We start from the raw sequence: 26,008 nt of genomic DNA on the forward strand, positions 1-26,008 counted from the left end.
TGATCACTCTAATCACAGCACTTGATATTGTCAGATTTAGAATTTTTACTATGCTGGTGACTGTGAAATAGTATCTCACTGTGGTTTGGTTTGCATTTTCCTTGTTACTGATTGGTTTGGGCATCTTTTTATGTGTTTATTAGTTATCTGCTTTCCTTTTCTGTTAAGTGAGAAGCGTTAGTCACTCAGTCATGTCTGACTCTTTGCGACGCCACAGACTGTAGCCGACCAGGCTGCTCTGTCCATGGAATTCTCCAGGCAAAAATACTGGAGTGGATTGCCATCCTGTTGAGTGTCTATCTAGTATTTTTCAGCTGTAAATCATGTTTCATTCTACCTTGTAAAGTGAGATAAAATGTTTTTTGTTAAAACACTCATTACAGAGTCAAATTGACCATTTTCATTACATTTTTTTTTAAGTTGAACAGTTATTTTAACATGTGAGGGAGATATTTGACATTTCAATATTGTTTAAGCTTCTCCTTGATTTCTTCAAGGAGCTGTTAAGTAGCACTTTTGCAGAGGAGAACATGAGTCTGGTTTGGTTTGGTATAATATTCAGCTTTTAGCATCTATACTCATTCTAATTCAAAGAGCTTTCTGTTTTTCATATCTCATCTCTTAGAGCCTGTAAAATGGACATAGTGCATTCAGCTCCAGTATTCTGGGATATTAACCTATTTTGTCTAATTTTTACCCTTTGTTTCAGTTATATGAATCGGCTTAGAATTATTAATAGTTTGATGGATCTTTTTTTCCATCATTTAAACCATACTTTTAAACTTAAGTGCCCTTTAGTGATTATAGCCCTCTGATTTTTTTTATTGAAGTATAGTTGATATACAAGCATACAATATGGTGATTCACAGTTTTTAAAGTTATACTTCATTTATAGTTGTTGCACAATATATGCTTGTAGCTTATTTTATATTTGCTTGTACCTCTTAATCCCCTACCCCTATATTGCCTCCCCCCACTGGTAACCACTCACTTATTCTCTATATCCATGAGTCTGCTTTTTTGTTATATTCACTAGTTTGCTGTATATTTTCAATTCCACATCTAAATGACATCACACAGTATTTGTCTTTGGCTTATTTCACTCAGCATAACACACTCCAAGTCCATCCATGTTGTATTTCTCTGACGATTGATGATGTTGAGCATCTTTTCATGCACCTATTGTATAGCCTTCTGATTTCTGCTCAGCCTGTTTCTTTTACAACAAAGTGTTTATTTTTTAACTTAAGAATTTTCAAAACTAGAAAAAATAAAATGGTGATCTCCTACGTAGGTACCCCTGTCACCTAGTTTTAGTAATTATCACTATTAAAAAAATCTCCGGAAAAAAAAAAAAACTCCGAAAATGGGCATATATTTTTTGGTAGGAAAAATAAATATTTTTAATGTAAACAATACCAAAAAACTTAAAGAAAACGATAAGAGTAAGGTGGAATTCCACTTCCCAGCAATGACCACTATAAAAATTTGTTGAAATGATTTTCCGTTTGTATGAAAACTGAATGTTAGAAATGTTAACAAAAATGGAAGTATACTATAATTATTATATTTTCTTAATTTAATATGTATAGATCTACATCGTTCCTTCTAGAAACTATACATTGCTTCTTATATAAATAAGATATTTATTAATCAGTTCCCTATATGCACTGCTCTATCTTCTCACATAAATTTCTAAAAGTGGGATTATACTTTCAAAAGGTATCAGTTCAGTTCAGTTGCTCAGTTGTGTCTGCCTCCTCGTGACCTCATGGACTGCAGCATGCCAGGCTTCCCTGTGTATCACCAACTCCTGGACCTTATTCAAACTCATGTCCATCGAGTCAGTGATGCCATCCAACCATCTCATTCTCTGTTTTCTCCTCCTTCTCCCGCCTTCAATCTTTCCCAACATCAGGGTCTTTTCCTATGAGTCAGTTCTTCACATCAGGTAACCAAAGTATTGGAGCTTCAGCTTTAGCATCAGTCCTTCCAATGAATATTCAGGACTGATTTCCCTTAGAATGGACTGGTTTGATCTCCTTGCAGTCCAAGGGACACTCAAGAGTCTTCTCCAGCACCACAGTTCAAAAGCATCAATTCTTCGGCATTCAGCTTTCTTTGTAGTCCAACCCTCACATCCGTACGTGACTACTGGAAAAACCATAGCTTTGACTAGATGGACCTTTGTTGGCAAAATAATGTCTCTGCTTTTTAATATGCTATCTAGGTTGCTTATAGCTTTTTGTCCAAGGAGCAAGCCTCTTTTGATTTCATGGCTACAGTCTACGAAATCTGCAGTGATTTTGGAGCCCAAGAGAATAAGTGTGTCACTGTTTCCATTGTTTTCCCCATCTGGTTGCCATGAAGTGATGAGACCGGATGCCATGATCTTAGTTTTCTGAATGTTGAGTTTTAAGCCAACTTTTTCACTCTCCTCTTTTACCTTCATCAGAAGGCTCTTTAGTTCTTTGCTTTCTGCCATTAGAGTGGTGTCATCAACATATCTGAGGTTATTGATCTTTCTCCCAGCAATCTTGATTCCAGCTTGTGCTTCATCCAGCCAAGCATTTCTCATAATGTACTCTGCATATAAGTTAAATAAGCAGGGTGACAGTATACAGCCTTAACATATTCCTTTCCTGATTTGGAACCAGTCTGTTGTTCCATGTCCAGTTCTAACTGTTGCTTCTTGACCTACATACAGATTTCTCAGGAGGCAGGTCAGGTGGTCTGGTATTCCCATCTCTTGAATTTTCCACAGTTGGTTGTGATCCACACAGTCAAAGGCTTTGGTGTAGTCAATAAAACAAAAGTAGATAATTTTCTGGAACTTTCTTGCTTTTTTAATGATCCATCGGTTGTTGGCAATTTGATCTCTGGTTCCTCTGCCTTTTCTAAATCCAGCTTGAACATGTGGAAGTTCATGGTTCACGTACAGTTGAAGCCTGACTTGGAGAATTTTGAGCATTACTTTACTAGCGTGTGAGATGAGTGCAATTGTGTGGCAGTTTGAACATTCTTTGGCATTGCCTTTCCTTGGGATTAAAATGAAAACTGACCTTTTCCAGTCCTGTGATCACTGCTGAGTTTTCCAAATTTGTTGGCATATTGAGTGCAACACTTTCACAGCATCGTCTTTTAGGATTTGAAAGAGCTCAACTGAAATTCCATCACCTCCACTAGCTTTGTTTGTAGTGATGCTTTCTAAGGCACCCTTGACTTCACATTCCAGGATGTCTGGCTCTAGGTGAGTGATCACACCATTGTGATTATCTGGGTCATGAAGATCTTTTTTGTACAGTTCTTCTGAAAGGTATACATATTAAAAATTTAATGCTTATTATGAAACTGCTCTCTGAAAATGAAAATCTCTAGTAGGTTTCATTCAGTACATTAGAGTGCCTTTTCCCTGTATTTCCCAACCCTGGGTCTCATCACTTTTTCTCATTCTTTCAGTATAGTTGTTATTTTTATATCTGATTAATAATAAAATTAAATACCTGTTTATGTTTTTTCACCACTCCTTTTTCTTTTTCTGTGAATTGCCTATTAATGTCCTCTGCCAATTTTTATTTTGAAATTTTTTTCTATTGATTTGTAATAACTCTTTGCATATTAAAGTTTTGACCTTATATCATAAATACTTTTCATGTTAATTGTTAAAATCTTTAAATCTCTTTGGATACTTCTAAATTTCTGTTTTATTATTTACTCTATAGAAGTTTTTGATTTTTATGTGTGTCAGTCAGTTCCTCTGTGGGTTCTGATTTGGTGTGATGCTTAGAAAGCCCTTTCCCACCAGAAGATTATTTTTTAAATTGTCCATGTTTTCTTCTAATACTTTTATGGCTTTCTTTTTTCTATTTAAATCTTTAATCCATCTGAAATTTACTTTGAGTAAGGAACGAGACGGAGATTCATCATTGTTTTTGTTCAAATAGCTAGCCAGTTTTCTAATGCTATTTATTAATTAATTTATCTATTGCTTACATAGAGTAAATTCTTATTTATACTTGGCCTAATTGTTTTTAATGTTTATTTACCTGTTTACTTCTTTATCTGGTCTTAGTTGGGGTGTGCAGGCTGAGTAGTTGCAGTGCTCGGGCTTAGTTGCTCCACAGCCTGTGGAATTAAGATCCCCAGCCAGACATTAAACCTCTGTCGCTTGCATTGTAAGGCCGATTCATAACCACTGGACCACGAGGGGAGGTTCCCTGTACTTGGCCTAATTTTGGACTCTGTTCCCTTCCATTGATCTCTTTGTATATTCTTTTCCCAACAACAAGGTATTTTCATTACTTCAGCTTTAGAATACATGTTAATATCCTATTGGGTGAAGCCCTCTTCTTTATTCTTTTTTCCCCTAGAAGAAATTTTTAAAGCCTACAGAAAAGTAGAAGAGTTTAGTGCAGCTCCATATATGTTAATTTCCTACATTAAACAATTATTAAAATTTGGTCCCATTTTTTTTCTGAAGCACTTTGAAGTTAATTAGGAAGTCATTTCCTACTTGAATGCTGCAGCAGGCATCTCTCCTTACTTTCCAATTATACTTAATTATTGGTTAGCGTGTGCATTAAGGAAACTTTTGGTTTTTGTGTATTTAATATTTTCTTAATGACTCCACTAGCTTTTTGGTTCATTCTCTTGAGTTCTAGAACACAGTCACACACCTGCAAATGGGATAGCTTTGTCCCCTCCTTTCAGCTTTTTATATCATTTTTTTCTGATTACTTCACCCAACTTTTCAGACCAGTTTTATATAAACAGCAGAGATAGGCCCATATATTGTTCCTGGCTCTGGTCTCTCAGCTTCAGTCCTGATGCTAACTATATGAAAAGCATATATATTTAAAGTTTATGTTAAGGAAGTATTTTTTTTAGGAATTATTTTTCTATTGTTCTTTTTCCAAGGGTCTTTTAAAAATTAGGAATCCGTGTTGAATTTTGCCAAATCCATTTTTAGCATCTAATAAAATAATTGTATTTTTTCTTTTGCACTTATTAACGTGATAACATGTGTTAATAAGTCCCTAATACTCAGCCATGCTTGCTTTGGGAGTCTTCCGTGGAAGGTCTATTTTTGTTTTCATGTATTTTGTTGGTTCTTGCCCCTGTTATTTTTGGCTGCACCCTGGAGAGTTTTGTTTGTTTGTTTTTGTTCTTCCCACACGTGCCCTCTGCCTCTGTCACTGAAACAACGTGGATTAAGGGGTTGTCACAGTGAGGGGCTGTAATTTAAGTGACTGGGGCTTGTCCGACGCTGACAGCATGCACCCTTTCTGAGCACTTCTGATGTGCCAGGCTCTGTGCTGGCTGCTTTCCCCATTCGTTAGTCCACACAGCAGTTCTGTTTTATAGATGAGAAATATACACTTTAGTCTCTTCTGTATTACTAAGGAGCTGCAGACTTGAGAATTTTTTTTTTTTTGAGGGAGAATCTGATCCTTTTCAAAAAAATATTTATTTATTTATTTGGCTGCACCGAGTTTTAGTTGCAGAATATTGGATCTTAATTGTGGCATGTGGGGTCTTTTAGTTGTGGCGTGCGTGATCTAGTTCCCTGACAAGGGATCGAACCCTGGGCGCCCTGTATTGGGAGCACAGAGTCTTAGCCACTGGACCCCTGGGGAAGTCCTAGACCCGAGAATTCTCAAGTCTGACTTGAACAGAAAAGGCCCTCCTCCCCACCTCACCCTGCATCCGAGGCCTGTTTTCCCATCCAGAAGAGTCTCATCAAGGACGTTGTAGAAAGAGGGGAAAACATTGTAAATCTTGTTGGCTTGTGCAAGTGATTGGCATTTATACCCTAAAGATAACAATATGCTGAGTAGCTGAAAATTAGGGGTTTACTCACAACCTGACGGTCCTCTGCTTCCCAGAGTCACGTCCGATGGCCTGGAGCATCTTCCTGGATTCCGTTTCCTGTTTGGGTCTAAATTTTTCTCATCCTCTGGTGTTTCTCCGTTTGAACAGTGTCTCGTGCCATCTGATTTCTTGTGAGACAGTCAGACAGGAAATCTTTTTTCCTCTCATCCGTTCATGGTAAAATCTCCTCTCCTCTATATCTCCTTCAACCCATCTCTTCCACGTTGTGCCTTTCAGGATGATGATTTAGTTGCTTTACTCTTTAAAAATCCGCTTTAGGGTTGCTCATTTTATCTTTTATTATTTTTTTAAGATTTGTTAATGTGTGCGTTAATTTTGGCTCTTCATTGCTGTGCCCAGGCTTTTCTTTAGCTGCGGTGAGTGGGGGCTACTCTCTGATTGCGGTGTGTGAGCGTCTCACTGCCGTGGCTTCTCGTGTTGCAGGGCGCGGGCTCTAAGGGCACACGGGCTTCAGTAGTTGTGGCTCGCGGGTTCTAGAGCACAGATCAGTAGCTGTGGTGCACGGGCTTAGTTGCCACAAGGCGTGTGAGATCTTAGTTCCTGGAGCAGGGATCGAACCCTGCATTGGCAGGCAGATTCTTAACCACTCGACCACCTGGAAAGCCCTAAGATTACTCATTTTAAAATAATAACGCCTTCATTGCTGTGCACAGACTTTTCTCTAGTTGTGGTGCCTTAGTTAGTTGTTTCACAGTCAAAATTATGCAATTTCATGTGAAATAATGAGTTCAGTATCTACATAGTCAAGTAACCTCTTAAGCCGTAAAAAACACTGCTCAGAAATTTGCCTTTTGTGTTCTGGTTTTTGAAGCTCATGGAGACTTCCACAGTGCCGTGTTAAAATGGAGACAGTTACAGAAATGGAGAGTTAGTCTCACAGAGGAAAAGCTTTCCTGTAATTTTTTTCTACTGGTGTGCTCTTTATCTTGATAAATGCGGGTTGGAGGGGGTAAGGCAGAGCTTACTCTTCTCATTTTAGGATTAAAGATCTGCAGGGGGGAGAGGCAAGGCTTGCTCGTGTGACGCAGCCATTTCTTGGGACAAAAGAGTAACCCAGGCCACTTGGCGTCTAGTCCAGCGTTTATCTGCTCTGGTCCCACAAGGACCGTCTATTTGATGCAGAGACAGGATTTTCAGTGTTTTATTTCATCCAGATCTCTGTTTCTCCTTTCTTCTCCCTTTTTCTGTCCAAAACATGGCCACTGCACTGTTCGCTGATAGCCTGTCAGGAAGGAGATGGGGGCTGCGAAGGAGTATAAAACTGTTTCTCTCCTGCTGAGCCGGTCCAGTTCCAGTTTGCTTGGGAATAAGTTTGAAACAGCTGTTAAATGCAGACTGGGGATCATTTGTAGATATCACTTAAGGTGGTTTCTGTTTTATCTTACAGCAGAGTACAAACTAGAATAATTTAGAAGGTTTTTAAAGATTCTTAATATATTTTTGTTCCCTTTGCTACCTAGTTGTCAAGCTTTATTCTTTCTTCTTTCAGATTTAGTCCAATAGGATCTAAAAGAAAGCAATTTCTGGAGAGAATTTACTTGGGCTCAGATAACATATCCTGACTGAAACCGTCGCTCCATTACTCATGATCTCCTTTTGTGTAATTTAGCACTTGTATTACGTATGCACTGTTACATTTATTGGCGAACTGTTGGATATACTTAATCTCCATCCTCCCAAGAACTGCTCACAAGCAGAGATTATGCCATCAGTGTTCCTCTGACTTCATCTTCCTGTGCATATTCCCAAATGTTCTCATCCAAACCCCTGTGTGTTCAGCGATATATCCAGGATTCAAACCGGTTTTCACTACCCCCTCTGCTCCCAGGCTCCAAACATCTGTCATCTGTAGTTTTGCACTACTGTAGTTGCTTCCTCACTCTCAACTTTTTCCCCTTTTCCTTTTCTTCCCTTCATTCTGCCCTAGTAGAACAGCTAAAAGAAGCCTATTGAAGAGCCTGTGTCTCTCTCACCTAAAGCCAGTGAGTGGCTCCCCATTTCTAACAGAGTAAGAGCCAGATCTTTACTGATGTAGAAAAATGGATGAAAGCAGGAGTATGATCGGGGAAGGCCTTACTGCATAAGAAGTGTCCAACCAATAAAAACATAGGCTAACAGAAAACCCTACGATCAGCATCTAACTCAGTCTTGTGTTTGTTGAGACACCTTCAGTCAGAATGTCCTGCCAGGCTCAGTCATCCTCAGAGCTCCATCTGCGGCTGTTTCAGTCAGTATTGTGTGAGTGTGGGTTTAAGGAGAAATGTGTCTTATTTAATCAGAGTTTTTCTGTTAAGATATATGTTGAAAATACTTACTTGTAATTAAAATAATTTCTTCTGATTGTCAAATAAGTGCCTTGCACTGGTTTTAATTGACTTCTGGACTAAGATAAACTTGAGTTTGCGCCTTGGCTCAACCACTTTGTTGTGTGACCCTGGGCAAGTCTCTTAATCCTTCTCGACATCCTTGTCTGTACGGTGGGTATAGTACCCACATCTTAGAATTACTGTAAGACTTACGTGAGAATGGGGGTTTTCCAGGTGGCTCAGTGGTAAAGAATCCGCCTGTCAATGCAGGAGATGGAGGAGACATTGGCTTAATTCCCTCGGTGGGGAAGATCTCCTGGAGGAGGAAATAGCAACCCACTCCAGTACTCTTGCTGGGGGAAATCCTGTGGACAGAGGAGCCTGGCGGGCTCTAGTCCATGGGGTCACAAAAGAGTTGGACACGACTGACCGAGCATGCACACATGCAGATGCTTAATGAGTTACAGACATTTTTCTTACGCTGTGAAGAACTGGAATACATTTACGTCCCCACATCCCCTTGAGTGATACCACTAAAAACAAACAACTAAAAAGACCTATTGAACTCACTGCCAATAGTATGGAAATCATATGTGGTGTGTCTGGTTTCTGAGCGAGCATTAAACACATCCAGTCTTGCTGTTAATCAGTGTTTTGTTATCTAAGGGACTGAATCATTCTTGGCTTTCTTGTTAACATCAGGTGCTGTGGCATACAGGTTTGTTCATTGATTCACCAAATATTTATTGGTCTGTAGTGTGTTTTTCCTTCCTGAAAAGGATTCCACCATATTGCCCGCAGTGTTTTATATGTTGTGTGAAAGGAGAGATGGTCCGGCGTCTTACGGGGCATAAAATTGCTGAGGACAGGAGTGTCGTGTCGGTCATTGCTTGTGTTCCCTACCGGGCCGTCCTCACGAGGCTGTGGACCGCATCCTCCCAACTCCCACCATCGCAGTGCCTGGTCAGGCGATGCTCACTCGCGTGTGGCATGTGTCAGAGAGTGAAGGATGGCAAGCAGAGACAGAAACACACATGTTCCCAGTTTACTCCTGTGGCTCTTCTTCTTAGAGTGAGTTTATCTAGCACCAATGCATCCGTTTGTAGGTGCTTTGAAAGCGAAAGTGTCAGTGACTCAGTTATGTCTGACTCTTTGTAACCCCATGGACTGTAGCCCGCCAGGCTCCTCTGTCCATGGGATTTCCCAGGCAAGAATACTCAAGTGGGGAGCCATTCCCGTCTCCAGGGGATCTTCCCATCCCAGTGGCACCCGGGTCTCCTGCATTGGCAGGTGGATTCTTTACCATCTGAGCCACCAGGGAAGCCCCTGCTTTGAAACAAACAAAAACATAACTTATCAGAAGCATTCATAATTAACAGCCTTAGATGACGAACAAAATTGGGAATATCCAGTCTCTTCCATGTTGTTCATCCTTTCTCTTTCCTTTCCTTTCCTTGTCGTGTTCCCTTTCCTTTCCAGCAAGGCTTGGAAATCAGCTAAACAGTGTAGTTAGTTACATTTCTTAATCATCAACTATGTGAAGTATAGCAATCCCTTGGGTGTTGACAGCACCAGAGTTCCTTTGGGCCAGCACATTTCTACTCTGAAGGGAAAGGAGAAACAAATGATGCTGCGGGTAGTCATTGATGGGGCAGGGGGCGGGGGGGCAAGCAGGAACTTGCGGTGATTCCTACTTCACAGACCTGAGCGTGTTTCAGGAGCTCCAGTCAGTGACAGAGCAGGCAGCCGTGTCAGGGGGGCCTCAGGGGCAAAGTGTATTAGCGCCACAGCTGCTGTAACAGAAGACCACGGACACAGTGACGTAAAACAAAACCCACATTTATTTTCATGATTCTGGAGAGCAAAAGTCCAAAATGGATTTCACTGGGCCAAATTCAAGGTGGTGGCGTGGCTGCATTTCTTCTGGAGGCTCCAGGGAATCATCGGTTTTCTTGCTTTTCCAGCATCTAGAGGCCACCTACATTCCATGGCCCCGAACCCGGGGGTTTTTCCATCTTCAGAGCCAGACACACATCACTCTGACTTCTGCTTCTGTGGTCATATCTCATTCTTTGACTTCGGCCTGCCTGCCTACCCCTTAGAAAGACTTATAAGTCTATAGACAATCGAGAATCGCCTCCCCACCTCGGCATCCTTAACACCATCTTTGGAGTTCCTTTTGCCATGAAAAAGATTTCCAGGTTCTGAGGATTAGGGGGTATTATTTGCTTACCACGAGGAGACTGGAGTTGAGAATACAGTTCTGTCACTCACTGGCTGTGGGCGTTTAGCTGAGTCATGACTGTTTAGAGTCCGTTTCCTCCTCTGTGGGTTCAGCAGTGAGCCTTCCCCACCCAGCCACCCCACCCCCTTCACACACACACACTCACACACGGAGTCATGTTTGTGAAGTCTGGATGAAATAATATATATGAAAACACCTAACAGACTTTCTTTTAGTTGATTTTTGATTGTGACTCAAAGCAAAAGGAAAGAAAGAGATTTATTTGCTCCCTTCAGAAGTTACCAGATCTTAGCCAAGCATTTGGGGCAAGGGTGAATTGAGTTCTGTTGATCTGGATTTGTTCCCTTTTTTTTTTTTTTTTCATGAATCTCTTCAACACATATTCTTGTTTACCTGGTTTTCCCTAGAGGCCCTGTTAGGAAGTTGTTAAACTTCATTAACAAATATTTGCCGAGTGGCCGTCGTGTGCCCTGCCCTTTGGTAGAAGGCCCAGAGGTGAGCGAGTCTGGGCACCAGAGGAGCGGAGGTGATTTCAGGGCGACTGGAGCTTAGAGCGTGAGGAGGGAGCACAAAGATGAGACGAGCTGGGAAGCAGGGGGAAAATGAGCGCAGGACGGAGTCGGGGGCCTCGGGACCTGACTCGGGTCAGCAGCATCCCCCGTGTGCCCCTCAGCCCTGCAGAGGTGAGAGGAAAAGGGCATGAACCACTCAGCCCAGGAGCTGAGAGGCAGCGTCTGAGGTTCCCTCCCGGCTCCCCCTGCCTCCAGGGTCATCCTCCCTGGGTCATCCTCCAGGGTCGTCCTGCCTTGGAGGCCAAGGTCGAGTCAGACTAGAGATGCTGAGACTCCAGAGTGAGGGACAGCCCTGTCGCTTTTAATTAAGGGGTATGTCCTCATCGTGGCCCTGAAGAGTTTCTCCATGTTTGATGCGAAGTTTGGCTGAAATCGAACCAGTGGTCTTTGAAAGCGTTTCCTGCCAAAAGGCTTCTGTTCTGTTTGTGTGGATCATCTCCTTGTTGATAAAGATTTGCATCTGTAAGTGTCTCGGGTGATTAGGCCGAAAGGTAGAGGAGGAGCTGGGCAAGCAAAGTAAACATTGATGCCCCCAACCCCGGTCTACTCCCCCCTCCCACTGAAACTGCTCCTACATATCAGGAGTGAAAAGGCATGTTGGTATTTGCTGGAGATAAAGGGACACCCACAAAAGTTCGCAGAACAATATACCTTTTGACCCTGAGCAAGTACAAAAGTTAAATAAGAAGAGTGCTCTTTTACTGACGATGGACACAGTAAAGAGCGTTCTAACTTTCTTCCTCTAGGTAAAGCAGCATTTCTGCAACAGATGGTGTATCTCTTTTCTCATAAGTTCCTTACCTTTGACTGGATCTTCTTTCTCTAAATTTTTCTAGGCTGTTCAGCTTGACCCTGAAGAAACTCGTCATGCTAAAAGAAATGGACAAAGATCTTAATTCGGTGGTCATCGCTGTGAAGCTGCAGGTGAGCTGAGCATGATTGTTTGCTCAGGGCCCACGGAAGCTGGATAACCTTGTGCCCACTGTCAGGGCTTCAGAGATGCTGGTAGGAGACCAGCATCCCTTGCTGAGTCCTTCACTCAGCAAAGAAGATGGAACTGTGGGAAGGTGGTCCAGCTCACGAAATACTGAATCCCGGTTCTGCCTCTTAGTTAAAGCACTCAGTCTCTTTAGGTCTCAGTTTCTTTGTCTGAAGGATAAAAGTGGCTCTCCCTGCCCTGCCTATTAACAGGATTAGCATGAAGATCAAGAAATTCAGAAATTACTAGGATGGCAAGTGTAGGTTTCAGTCTTATTCCTGGGATTTCTGGGTATAAGCAGATACATGGGTTGGGGAGACAGCTTTGGCGGTTTTCCACAGGGTGAAAGAAATTTATAGGTTATTATTTCAGGCTTGACAGTTTAAAATTTACTGGGATATTTCATCTTCTGAGTAATCCCCACATTTAATTCCTTGAACTCACTCAATATCTCCAAGGGACCCAAAATATTTCACCAAGATGCATACTCTAAGCGTTCTGGAATTTCATTTTCAAGAGAAACCGAACTCCAGAAAGGTCAGGGGGTCTGTTTGTTGCCAGGTGATTTCCAGGTGGCAGAAGTAGAAAGCAGAGAGCCATCACATGGGTGGTCGTTAAACTGTAACATAGGACCTTCCTTAACCGATGCCTTTTTAATGACGGGTCCCTCTACCTTACTGAGAGTCTGAAGAGCCTCTGGATCCATGAAACGATGGAATTCTTCGGCTTAAGAAGAGTCTATTTGTGATTCATGGAGTTTTGTTTCTTGGAGAAATAGGGAGCTGGATGGCCACTCCCTACTAACCAGGATGTTTGGTTACTGGCTCACCTGTTATGCAGCAGTTTTTTGGCTTTATTAAAACACACGTCTGTAGCATTTTCGTAGTACATGAACCATACACTGAAGTCCTCAGTTCTCTTTCTGAGATAAATACATTATGTTAATTTAGTCCTCGAAACCTGAAACATTTTGGGACTTCCCTCGTGGTCCAGTATAGCGCTAAGACTGTTCTCCCAATGCAGGAGGCCCAGGTCAGGGAGCTGGATGGATCCCACCTGCCACAACTAAAGTTCACATGCCCCAACTGAAGACCCCCAGTGTGGCAGCTAAGACCTGGTGTGGCTACATGGATAAAGACACATTAAAAAAAAAACTTGAAACATTTTAATTACTCCCTGTGTGACTTCTGTGTGCCGCTTATATTGAAACTCCCTGTTCATCTCGGTCCATGGTGGTTTTAGTCACTGAGTCGTGTCCCACTCTTGCAGCCCCATGAACTGTGGCCCGCCAGGCTCCTCTGTCCATGTGGTTTCCCAGGCAAGAATACTGGAGTGGGTTGCCATTTCCTTCTCCAGGGGATCTTCCCAGACCCAGGGATTTTTAACCCAGCTCTCCTGCATTGGCTGGCAGATTCTTTACCAACTAAGCCACCAGGGATAATTCCTCCCAATTCTGTGAGACATTCCCAGACACCATGAGGTGAAAAAGCAAGTGAGGGGCCGTGACGGGCAAGTGGAAACATGTGGTGTCTTTTCCTCCTTTCCCTATTTCGTACTCTTTTCTAGGTCACAGGCAGCGTTCCAGTTTTCAGGAATTATTTCCTTGCTAAAAGCCAGTGCTTTCCAGTACAAACACTGTTGGTGTGGTTTGGAAAGTTCCCTGCTGTTTTTGCCTTCCCTGCAGTTAAACGCCTTTGCCAAAAGAAATAATTTCTTTTCTTTCCTAATCAAATATTTAACATTCTGTAAAATTTTAAATTATACCCAAAAACTACAAATATCCGAAATTTTCTGCTCGACTTCCAAGCAGCTGAAAGTAATTACAGATGTTAATACATTCATTTATCCAGTCACTTATTTATTCATTTACACATTCATCTAATAAATATTTATGGAGCACCTGTTATAGGCTAAGTGTCGTTCTAGGCACAGGAGATTGAGCAGCGAACAAAACAGACCCAAACTCCTGCCTTTAAGGACCTTTACCTGCTGATTGAGCAGCTATCCTCAAAATAGGGTCTGCAGAGCCTGGGCTCCCCAAGACCCCCTCACAGGATATAGGAGGTCAAACCTGTTTTCATGCTAGTGCTGGGACTTGACTTGGCCTTTCCACCTTGTTGACATTTGCACTGAAGTTACAAGCACAGTGGTTGATGAAGCTGTTGCAGGAAGTGGGACCTCCTCCCGGGACCGAGAGCAGGCTCTTGTCTAACAGTTGGAAATGGATTGTCTGAGGAGATACACGTGCTGAAAAAGCAGGAGACTTGATTGGGAAGAGACGCCTGGGCGGAGAGCAGCAGGGTAAGGGAACCCAGGAGGACCGCTCTGCCACGCGGGGCGCAGCGTCGGGTTTTATGGTGATGGGATGAGTTTCCAGGCTGTCTCTGGCCAATCATTCTGACTCAGGGTGCTTCCTGGGGGCGCTTGCGTTGCGCAGCCAAGATGGATGCCAGCGAGGGGGACTCAGGTACGTTGGTAGGACGTACGGTCTGGTGTCTCCTTTTGACCTTTCACAAATTCTTCCGGTGGGTGGTGGCTTGTTAGTTCCGTGTTCCTTACCAGGACCTCCTGTGGTAAAATAACTCCCGCGATTGGCTGCTGTGGCGCCTGGCCAGGGTGGGCAGTTTCAGGCAGTGTTTCCTCTAACAAAGCAGCTGGTCCTCCCTTCACAGCAGGGCGGCCTCCCCATTGTGTCAGCAGTCATCGTGTGTCCACCGTCGCAGACTGCAAGGAAAAGGGGAAAAGCCAGGTTTGCTTAAGAATGTCCTTGAAGAAGGACAGTAAGAATTGTTCATTTATTTTGTCTCAGCCCTGGAGCACATGCCTTTTGAATAGTCTGCGTGATGAAATGGAAATGTGCATACAGCGCTCCTGCTTCACGGAGGAAGCTGCCTGACGACTGAGCTGTGGCTTGAAGTATCTGCTTTTTCACAGAACACCATTCATATCAAAAGAAGGGCTTACAGACAAACTTACTCAGACTCAGGAATTTGGAAGATAGTTTCTTGAAAATGAACAGTGTGAGCCTGTCACTTCGAGGGGAGACAACTGAGAATATTTTTGGCCAATAAAATAAATGACATTTGAGTTTTCAAGTGAAGATTAGAATTATATATATATATATATATGTATGTATATACATGTGTGTGTATATATATACATGTATACACACACACACATATATGGTCCTAACCATTGGACCGCCAGGGAATGCCCAACAATCCACCAAGAATTTCTCTATTTAAAAAAGAAGCATTTAAAACACTAGTAACCTAATTTTTAATACATTAAGACTCATTACTGGGTATTTTTATGTGTCATAAGTAATGGTACTATGAAAGTGAAAGTTTTGGTTGCTTAGTTGTGTCTGACTCTTTGTGACCCCACAGACTATAGACCACCAGACTCCTCTGTCCATGGAATTCTCCAGGAGTGGGTAGTCATTCCTTTTTCCAGGGGATCTTCCCAACCTAGGGATCAAACCTGGGTCTCCCGCATTGTAGGCGGATTCTTTATCATCTGAGCCACCAAGCCAATCCCAAATGTCAATGGTACTATAGCATCAGATACAAACTGTTTTGCTTCTATACTGCAAATGAAGATATATGGTTCTACAGATTTAAAAAGATACTGAAGATAATTTTGAATTTGGACCCAAGTTGGTAGTGTCTGGCACCTGGAAGAAGCAAATTCTGGGACCCACGAGGGGCCGAATCTTTGCTGAAGGGCAGTAAAGACGAGACTGGTACTGTGCTGGGCTCTGAAAGTGCCCGAGCTGGCTGTGACCTTGTAAGCTGCTCTGCATCTACGTCCTGTTACCCGCGCATACAGGTTCACGTTCACAAGTTTGCGGCTCAGATGATGCATTTGGGATGGAAACGTTTCAGGGTATTTACGGCACACATTTACATAGTGAGAGTTCAGATAATGAGGGCCGCTGCTGTTGGAAGGTGATGATATGTCCCGGTGGGGGTGGGGGCACAAAGAAATAAAATGCAGTCAGGAGGATGGAGCATGCCCAGGGGTGGAGGAAGTTACCAGTCATACGTGGTGCTCACAGGTGGCCTCACTGAGAAGATGGCTTTCATGCAGGGACTTTGAAGACGGTGAGGGAGGAAGCTGTGCAGATACCTAGAGGAAGAGCACTGCAGGCGGAGGGAGAGCCAGGGCAAGGCCCTGAGCAGGGGGGTGCTGGCAGGATGGAGAGGAAGGAGGAGGGGCCGCTGAGGCTGGAGGGGGGTGAGAGGAAGAGGAGGGGAGAGGACAGAGGTGGGGGATGGGGTGTACGCCGCGATGGGAAGGTCTCTGGCTTTTATTCTGTGTGAACTGGAGGGTTTGGTTTTTCTCTTTATTTTGTGGCTGCTCCATAGCATTTGTTGTTCAGTCACTCAGTCGTGTCTAACTCTTTGCAGCCCCACGGACTGCAGCACGCCAGGCTTCCCTGTCTTCACCATCTCCTGGCACTTGCTGAAGCTCATGTCTGTTGAGTTGGTGATGCCATCCAACCATCTCATCCTCTGTCATCCTCTTCTCTTCCTGCCATCAATCTTTTTCTCAGCATCAGGGTCTTTTCCAGTGAGTCAGCTCTTCACGTCAGGTGGCCAGAGTATTGGAGCTTCAGCTTCAGCATCAGGCCCCTAAATGAATATTTAGGACTGATTTTCTTTAGGACTGACTGATTTAATCTCTTTGCAGTGCACGGGACTCTCAAGAGTCTTCTCCAGAACCACAGTTTGAAAGCATCATTTCTTCGATCCTCAGCCTTCCTTATGGTCCAACTCTCACATCCAGACATGACTACTGGAAAAATCATAGCTTTGACTAGACGGGCCTTTGTTGGCAAAGTGATGTCTCTGTTTTTTAATACACTCTCTGGGTTTGTCATAGCTTTTCTTCCAAGGAGCAAGCGTCTTCTCATTTCATGGCTGCGGTCACCATCTGCAGTGATTTTGGAGACCAAGAAAATAAAGCGTGTCACTGTTTCCTTTGTTTGCCCGTTCCCCAACCAAGGGTCGAGCCCATACTCCCTGCACCCCTGCGCTGGAAGTGCGGAGTCTTAACCACTGGACCACCAGGGGGTCCTGACTTGGAGGGTTTTGAACAGGGAAGGTGGCATTGTTCTGGCTTTTGTGTGGAAAACAGTGTCAGTGAGAAAGAGGAATCAAGAAGATCAGCTCTGACAGTGATTCTGGCAGGAGATGAGGATCGCACCGAAGCCTTGGCCTCAGCAACTGGAAGGGTGGAGATGCCATTAAGTGAGATGGGGAAGCCTGTGGGTGAAGACGGTTTAGGGGGAAAGATCCAAAATTCAGCCCATCATGTTATGTCTGTGGTGACTGTTAAACATCCTAGGAGAGATACTGAATAGACAGTCGACTGTGCGAGTTTAGAGTTCGGGAAACAGCGGTCTGGGAGAGAGACAGTTTGGAGAGTTGTCAGCTTATCTGAGACCAGAAGATGGATGAACTCCTCAGGACTGGAGGGAGTGGATACAGAGAAGAGAGCTTGTCTAGAGATCGGGGCCGAGGGACTCCATCACCGGGACGTCAGGAAGGAAAGGAAGGACCTGACCTGGGGGCCAGGAAAGAGCAGCTGAGGGCGAGAGGAAATCCAGGAAAGTGCGGTGTGCGGGAGGCCATGGGACGGAAGAGGGGCCGGAGGGGGAGTGACGGGCCCTGTCAGAACTCAGATCAGTGGAGGAAGAGGCATCCCCCGTGGAGGTTCTCAGAGACCCTGAGGATGGCAGCCATGGTGGGAATGGCGCAGATAGGAAGGCTGACGGAGTGCGGCCGGGAGACAACCAGAGAAGTCTTCAAGAGCAAAGATAGATGGCTCTTGAGGAGTTTGCTCTAACAGGAAGGTGAGGTGTGGGGCGGTAGCCAGCAGGGCATATGGGGACAAGAGAGGATTTTTTTTTAATGAGAGAAATATTAGTAGCCTGTTTGCTAATGGAAATGATCCAGAAGAGAGAGCAAACTTGACTGTATGGGAGAGGAAAGAATGACTGGAAGAGCGTCTTAGAGTCAGTGAGCAGGTGAGCAGAGGTGGGGTGGTGGGGCGGGAGCCCCCCGGTGTGACCGAACGAGGCCACACAGACGTGGCCAGGAGCTCATGTGGCGGGGGCTCTTTTCCTATCGCTCCAGTTTTCTCGGCACAGTAGGAATCGGGGCTGTTAGCTCAGCGTGAAGGCGGGGTGGGGAGGTGTTTGGGGCGTGAGGATGGAGTGAAGGGGCAAGTGCCCAAACTGGGGAAAATGCAGTGTGATCACCGGGCTTCATGTTTGGGATCATAAAGTCCAAGTCAGAACAGAGAGCAGATCATCTGATTCTCTCCAGGCGTGTTCAGCTTGTGCTGCCGGATTTATACAGCGTTGGAATCTGCCTGGTGAGTGTGGAGAACAGCAGCGGGCAGAGGCCCTCGGGGGTGGGCAGGGACCGCTTGTCTAGACGGTGGCATTTCAGCTGAGCAATGAGCAGAGGGCACAGTGGGCATGAGGAGGAGTGAAACGCGGGAGGATCAGCGGGTCGTAGGCCTGGTGGGTTCGAAGGATTGTTGTTGACACACTAGAGAGAATGAGCTGGAAAGAACGGGAGGTGGAGATCAGAGACTGGGCCATGTGACATAGAAGATTCAGTCGTCCGTATCGGTAATGATAAGGTCCAGAGTGTGATCAAGTGGGTGCAGGACTCGGACAAGGATGAGGACGAGACCCCTGGGAGACGGAGCCACGGGGTTTAGAGGCTGGGATGTCCGAAAGTGCACGTGTCAAAACCATGAACTGTTAGGGTGGGAGGAGTCCTGGGGAGAGGAACAGTGCGTGATGGACTAAAGTCAGGAAATGAGCAGGGGGCTCCCTTGGTGGTCTAGTGGTTACAAATCTGCCTTCCAGTACAGGGGGCGTGGGTTTGATCTAGGAACATTCCACATGCTGGGAGGCAGCTAAGCCCATGTGCCAAAACTCCCGGTGCCTTAGAGCCGTTGCTCTGTAACAAGAGAAGCCACTGCAATAAGACCTCGCATCACAGTGAGACAAAGCCCAAGCACAGAAATGAAGACCCAGCGCAGCCAAAATTTAATTTTTTTAAAAAAGACTCAGTGCAGCCAAAAATAAATGCTCCTTGGAAGAAAAGCTATGACAAACTTAGCGTATTAAAAAGCAGAGACATTACCTTGCTGACAAAGGTCCGTATAGTCAAAGTTCTGGTTTTTCCAGTAGTCATGTATGGATGTGAGAGTTGGACCATAAAAAAGGCTGAGCACCGAAGAATTGATGCTTTTGAACTGTGATGTTGGAGAAGATTCTTGAGAGTCCCTTGGATCAAACCAGAGTCCACACAGATCAAACCAGTCAGTCTTAAAGGAAATCAGTCCTGAATATTCATTGGAAGGACTGATGCTGAAGCTGAAGCTCCAATACTTTGGCCACCTGATGTGAAGACCTGACTCACTGGAGAAGACCCTCATGCTGGGAAAGATTGAAGGCAGGAGGAAAAGGGGACGACAGAGGATGAGATGGCTGGATGGCATCACCGACTTGATGGATGAGTTTGAGCACTCTGGGAGATGGTGAAGAACAGGGAAACCTGGCGTGCTACAGTCCGTGGGGTCGCAAAGAGTTGGACACGACTGGGCAACTGAACAACAACAACAGAAATTTGAAAAAAGACAGAACAACAACAGCCAAGAAGAGAGGCAGTGGCAGCCACTCAGAGAGGGACTGGGGGAGGCGGGAGAGAAAGTGCTCTGGAGCTGATGCTGGGGATCGGGGAGGACTCCCTCCCACCGCCAAGCCCCGCAGTCACACCTAGAATAGCAGAGGGGGCAGGGTTTCTCGGCAGTTTCCTGGGGCTGTCCTGTGCCCTGCAGGCTGGTCAGCAGCAGCCCAGGCCTCTCCCCTCTAGAAACATCACACTCACACACACACCCCCCACTGGTAACAACCAAAAATATCAGTAAACATTGCCAAATGCCCTGGTTGAAACCACTGCTATATATAAACCACATTTTGAATTCTTAGCATTTCTCGGATTCATTGTCCAGAGACTTCTTAAATCCTAAGAACCTAAATAAATTAAGGAGAAAACTTTGTCAAGACTCTTGGTCATAATAGAGGTTACAAAAAGTGTTATTTAACACATGAAGCAGAATTTACTTTATTATTTTTTGTTGTTGTTTAGTTGCTAAGTCATGGATTGTAGCCCACCAGGCTTCTCTGTCCATGGGATTTCCCAGGCAAGAATACTGGAGTGGTTTCCATTTCCTTCTCCGGGTTATTATTTTTAATTGGCATAATATAATGGTATTCTAATTATAAAAGCATTGTGAAATATTACATTTAGGAAATTTTTCTTCCTGCATTATATAAAACCTGCATTTTATAAAAGCAAAAATCAGAGATATGTAAGAAACGTAAAAGTTAAAACTAAAATTTTTTCATTTCTAAAGGACAACAGCAGAATACCTACTCTAGTATAGCAGAATAACTTCACCACCTTGAATTAGAAAAAGATTTCTTAGCTAGGACCCAGAATGCACTAATCATAAAAGAAAAAAAAAATTAAATACTGCATCAAAAGATACTATTAAGAAAATGAATAGGCAAGAAAATATTTACAATTCATATATCTGGCAAATTCTTGTACAAATTAAAAAAACTTACAATAGAGTAACACGATAAACAACGTGGACAAAGAAGTTTGATGAGGCTCGTCGTAAATGCAGATTTACAAGTGACCGATAAATGGCTGGGAGGGTGCTACGGGCACCAGGGAGACGCAAAGTGCGGGCGGAGTGGTCCTCTGCACATGCGCAGCAGAGTCCGTGTGTCCTGGACAGACCACGCCCATGGTCCGCGAGATGCGAACACTGCAGCTGCAGGTGGAAAGTGGCACCAACGCTTTAGAAATCGGTCTAGTCGTTTCTCATAAAGCTACAAGTGCGTCTCCCCTGAGGCCCAGCCATCCCTCTCCTAGGGGTCCAAGAAAAAGAAAATACCTCCACACAGACTTGTATAGGAACGGTAGCTTTGGGACTTCCCTGCTAGTCCAGTGGTTGAGAATCCACCTGCCAATGCAACCGGACGCGGGTTCGGACCCCAGCAGGAGAACTAAGGTCCTGCATGTGGCAGGCGGCTAAGCCCCGTGCACTGCGACTGGAGCCAGAGCACCACAACTGGAGAGCCTGCGCACCACAGCGGAAGAACCCGCACACAGCAACGAAGACCTGCTGCGACCAAAAATAGAATAGGAATAAACAAGCATGTAAAAATCAGAATGGCAGCTTTAGCCATTGTGATTGCTAAGTAGAAACGCCCCAAGTGTGAACATTCAGCAACAGGACAGTGGGAGCCACGCGTGGTACATTCGTGGGACAGAATTCTACTCGGCAGTCCAAGGGAATATGATACCCACAGCAGCCTGTATGAACCTCAAACACATTATAAATGTTGGGCAGAAGAAGCCCATCCAGAATAGTACACGCCATGTGGTTCCATTTATGTGGAATTTTAGAGCAGGAAAAACGGATCTCTGGTGAGAGGAGTCAAAGCAGCGCTCGCCTCTGAGGAGGGGTGCAGGATTGACTGGGGGGTGGGTCCAAGGGATTTTCCCGGAGTGAATGAGATCTTGTACATCTTGATACAGATGCGGGTTACATGGGTGTAACATTTACTAACTTGTCCATCTGTGTGCTGGAGATCTGGTCACTTCACCGGGTTAAATTAAACTTAATTTTTTTAAGTAATTTTTACAAATTTACTGTCATTCCTCAGACCCTCTGGCTGGTCTCTTTTTACTTTGAGGACCAGTTTAGCCCAGCTTTATTTTTCTTTAAGAACAAAAACACTAGGGTGTCTTAACCCAGTGTGAGGTTTGGCAGAGACAGTACTTAAAGCAAAAGTTCCTGGGAAAAAAATGATACCAAAGCTGAGACTGGGAAGGTGAGTTAATGAGCTGTGTGCGGAAGCATGAGAGAGGACCCATGAAGAGAAAGCAGCGTGCCAAAAGGCCCAGGGAGAGGACAGTGTGGCTGGTCGGATGGGAGGAGGGCGGCCAAGGAGCCTCGGGGAGAACTGCCACGCCTTGGGGTGCCACCCTTCTGCCTCTCCCTCAGGGGCAGTGGGAAAGGAGAACTCGGATGCAGTAACAAGTCATTTTCATGGGAAAACCCTTTGTAAACAGCGTAATACATGTAAAATCATGTCTACGGTAGTGGCTTGATTTTAATCAAGTACAGCAAAGACGGAATGTCTGAACTGGTAAGATTCTTCATAGAGTTTAGGTGTTGTTTGCAAGCATAGTATTTCTTTTGGTCTGATTTTTGGTGATGCAGCTTTGACCTATTTTGTCTTGGTTTCAGGGTTCAAAAAGGATTCTTCGCTCCAACGAAATCATCCTTCCAGCCAGTGGACTGGTGGAGACAGAGCTCCAGTTAACCTTCTCCCTTCAGGTGAGAACCTGCTCAGTCTTAGGTCATTAATATGCCATGTGCCCCCTGATCTCGAACGATGCTCTAATCTGGAGATCGTTTGATCCGAGAACAGCCCAATGGCTTAATGTCACCCAGAGCTTCTGTGGCCTGCATGGATGGCTGGAGCTATCTCTGAGGCTGCCGCACCATGCGTGCTGAGACCTGGATGAGCTGCTGCAAAGTACACCATGTCTCATTCTTCTTTTTCTAATTGTAGTTGATTTAAAATGTGTTAATTTGTGCTGTATAGCAAAGTGATTCCATTTTATACACACATACATAGACTTTCTCCTTTTTCTTTTTTGTTTCCTATATTACATATATATTCTTTCTCATGTTCTTTTCCATTCTGGTTTGTCACAGGATAGTGACTATAATTCCCTGTGCTATACAGTAGGACGTTGTCGTTTTTCCATCCTATAGACTAGTTTGCATCAGATCCTCTTTCCTTGGACTGGGCTGTTGGCCCCACTGTCCTACCGCAGTCCTCCCCATCTCCTCTCCTTAGTAATCTGTGCCCCTGCTCCCCGAAGGAGAGGGTGCTCCTTCAGTCTCATTTTGCCCCCATATTGCAACCTCTGTCCCATCCCTTCTCCTCCTTTTCCATCCTAGTATGTCTGTCTCTCCTCGTAACCCCAGTAGCCCAGGTTGAATGCTCGATCACCTGGCAAGGAAAGAGGCCATGTTTCAGAACACGTGTGGGCCTCCAGCTGCAGAGTGGAAGCCTGGTGCTGGGAGGAACCAGATGCTCCCCTCACCCCCCGTCACCCCCTCATACGGAGGGGAGCCAGTGATCCCCATCACCCCCTCACACGGAGGGGAGCCAGGGAAGCAAAGGATGGTGGTGCATCCTCCAGCAGGACTAGACCCCACGGAGGGCCCCTCTCTGACTAACTGTGCCCAGCTCTGTTTTGTGCCTGGCAGTACCCTCATTTCCTGAAGCGAGATGCCAACAAGCTGCAGATCATGCTGCAGAGGAGAAAGCGTTACAAGAACCGGACCATCCTGGGCTATAAGACCCTGGCCGTGGGGCTCATCAACATGGCGGAGGTGAGAGCGCGCGGCCTTTCAGAGCCCGAGAGAGACCCCAGCCCAGCCGGGGCTCTTCCCAGCCTGCCACCAGGCTGTTTTATTCCGGGTTACAAATTAACTCTTTTATTGGAAATTGAGGACATGCCTCTTTTTATCCAATACTTCCTTGCTCACAAAAAGTTTCCTCTTCAGCTTTTTAAAAAATGTCAGAGAAAACTTATAATAGTATGAAGGATTCCCGTCTACCCTTCACCCAGACGCTTCAGTGTTAGCATATCTGCCTTTTAGTTCTCGCCTGTGAACACAGTGTGCATGTTCTTCGCTTTTCTGAGCCATCGAGAGTGAGCTGCAGACATGATGCCCCGTTACACATTAATATGTTGTTGCTGTTCCGTCGCTCAGCGGTGTCCGACTCTTTGCGACCCCACGGGCTGTAGCCCAGCCAGGCTCCTCTGTCCCTGGGATTCTCCAGACAAGAATACTGGAGTGGGTGGCCATGCCCTGCTCCAGAGGACCTTCCTGACCCAGAGATCGAACCCACATCTGCCTTGGCAGGCGATTCTTTACCACTGAGCCACCTGAGAAGCCCACATATTAGTATGCACTGCGTCAACTTCCTAGAACTAGGAATGCTCTCACGTCTGCGCACCGCCCGTCGTGAAGATCAGGACGCTGACACGGCCCAGGAATGCCCTTCGCAGGCCTGGGGCGTCACCTGGGAGCGCGGGCTGCGTTTACTTGTCCCTTTGGTCTCGCTCGACCTGCAGTCCCTCGGATTTTCCCCATGTCTTTCATGCCCTTGACATTTTTTTAAGAGGACAAGCTGGTTTCTTTATTGAATGTTCCTCCGTTCGGGTTTGTCTGATGTTTTCTGAAGCTCACATTCAGCTTCCGAGTTTTTGGCAGAGCTACCACAACAGTAATGCAGGCAGCACTCCGAGTCGACTTGCTCCGTTACTGGTGAGGCTGTCTTATCGCTCGGCTAATCGAAGATGATGTATGCCAGGACTTCCAATATAAAGTTAATTAATACATATTTTGTTCTTAGCGATGAAAAAAACATTTTATAGGCAGCTGTTTGAGGACCCTGTAACAGTCTATTTTTTCCTGGTATCTTCACCCAGTAGTTTTAGCTTCTGTTAATGATTCTTGCCTGAATCAGTTATTAATCCTTTGATGTGAGCTCACATTCCAGTCAGCTCCAGTCAGCTCCTCTGGGTTCCTCCAGCCTTTGTCCTCTCCACGTTCCTCAGTCTGTTTGCTTGTTTGTGAGGCTCTCCTGTATGCGCAGTAAATCTTCTCAGCCCGGATGAAGGGGAAGAAGTAAGGGACCACAAATCAATTTTAAAACGTATTTTTGTATTTTAATACTTCAAATAGGAAAAAATTTTGCGACCACCTTTTACAAAAGGTGAGGTAGCCCCAGCGCATCTTTCCGCCATCTTCGTGTTTTGCATCAGAGCGAGGGCCTGGGGGAGCGAAGGCTGTGGACGCCGGGTCGAGCCCTCAGGTCCTTTCCCTCGTTGCCAGGGACAGGTGGCTGCGGTCTGCAGGCGCCACCCCCACCCCTGAGCCTGAGAGCTGGTTTCTCTGTGAAAGACTTAACTAAACTGCAGTCCTAGAGAGGAGCAGTCATTTTCTACCTCAGGCCTCGACTTTTATCTCTGAGCACGTGACCAGAACCGTTACTGGCACTTCTGGAGACAGTTTTTAAATGAGACTACGGAGACTTCCGTGGTGGTCCAGTGGTTAAGAATCTGCCTTTCAATGCAGGAGACACGGGTTTGATCCCTGATCAGGAAACTTAAGATCCCACATGTGGCAGCGAAGCCCTCATACCGCAACTCCTGAGCCCAGGCTCCCTGATGAGAGATCCCACGTGCCGCATCTAAGACCCAGCACAGCCAAACAGATAAAGAAGTATTGTAAAAATAAATAAAGTGAAACGAGGGAATCCCTGGCAGTCCAGTGGTTAGGACTCTGCGCCTTCACTGCTGAGGGCCAGTTCAGTTGCCGAGGGGTTCAGTCCCTGGTTGGGGAACTGAGATCCCACAAGCTGAATTGCACAGCCAAAAAAAAAGGCAAAGTGAGACGGAAGGCAGTAGAAGAGCAGGCGGGGGAGCGTGAGGAAGAAAATGTGTTGGCAGCACGCCGCTCCCGGCGGCTCGCGCGTCCGCTGGGGTCTGTGGAAACGGGCCGCCCTGCGGGGCTCTGTGTGAGGCGTGTCGTGGCCGCCCGTGCTCCTAGGTGATGCAGCACCCGAACGAAGGCGCCCTGGTGCTGGGCCTGCACAGCAACGTGAAGGACGTCTCCGTGCCCGTGGCAGAAATAAAGATCTACTCCCTGTCCAGCCAGCCCATTGACCACGAGGGGATCAAATCCAAGCTGTCTGGTGAGATGCATGGTGTCGGGAAGCCCTGCCCACCCCCACCCCTGGTCTCCATCCTGGGAAAGAGGAGCTTAGGGGTCCCTGAAAATAAAGGGGCCGGGGCCCTCTCCTCTTCCTCAGCCTAGT

General features: G+C 45.4%; 1 protein-coding gene across 2 annotated transcripts in view; it reads left to right on the plus strand.

The window, feature by feature from the left end:
• Window positions 1–26,008, plus strand: part of PACS1 (phosphofurin acidic cluster sorting protein 1) — a 145,086-nt gene that overhangs the window by 95,597 nt on the left and 23,481 nt on the right. For both annotated transcript variants that reach the window (XM_043452666.1, XM_043452667.1), the window contains exons 2-5: window positions 11,852–11,939; window positions 22,351–22,440; window positions 23,386–23,511; window positions 25,741–25,885. In XM_043452666.1, the coding sequence (XP_043308601.1) occupies window positions 11,852–11,939; window positions 22,351–22,440; window positions 23,386–23,511; window positions 25,741–25,885 (449 nt within the window). The remainder of the gene's footprint in view (window positions 1–11,851; window positions 11,940–22,350; window positions 22,441–23,385; window positions 23,512–25,740; window positions 25,886–26,008) is intronic.

Source organism: Cervus canadensis, chromosome 29 (assembly GCF_019320065.1).
Source record: "Cervus canadensis isolate Bull #8, Minnesota chromosome 29, ASM1932006v1, whole genome shotgun sequence".
Classification (NCBI taxonomy): Eukaryota; Metazoa; Chordata; class Mammalia; order Artiodactyla; family Cervidae; genus Cervus; species Cervus canadensis.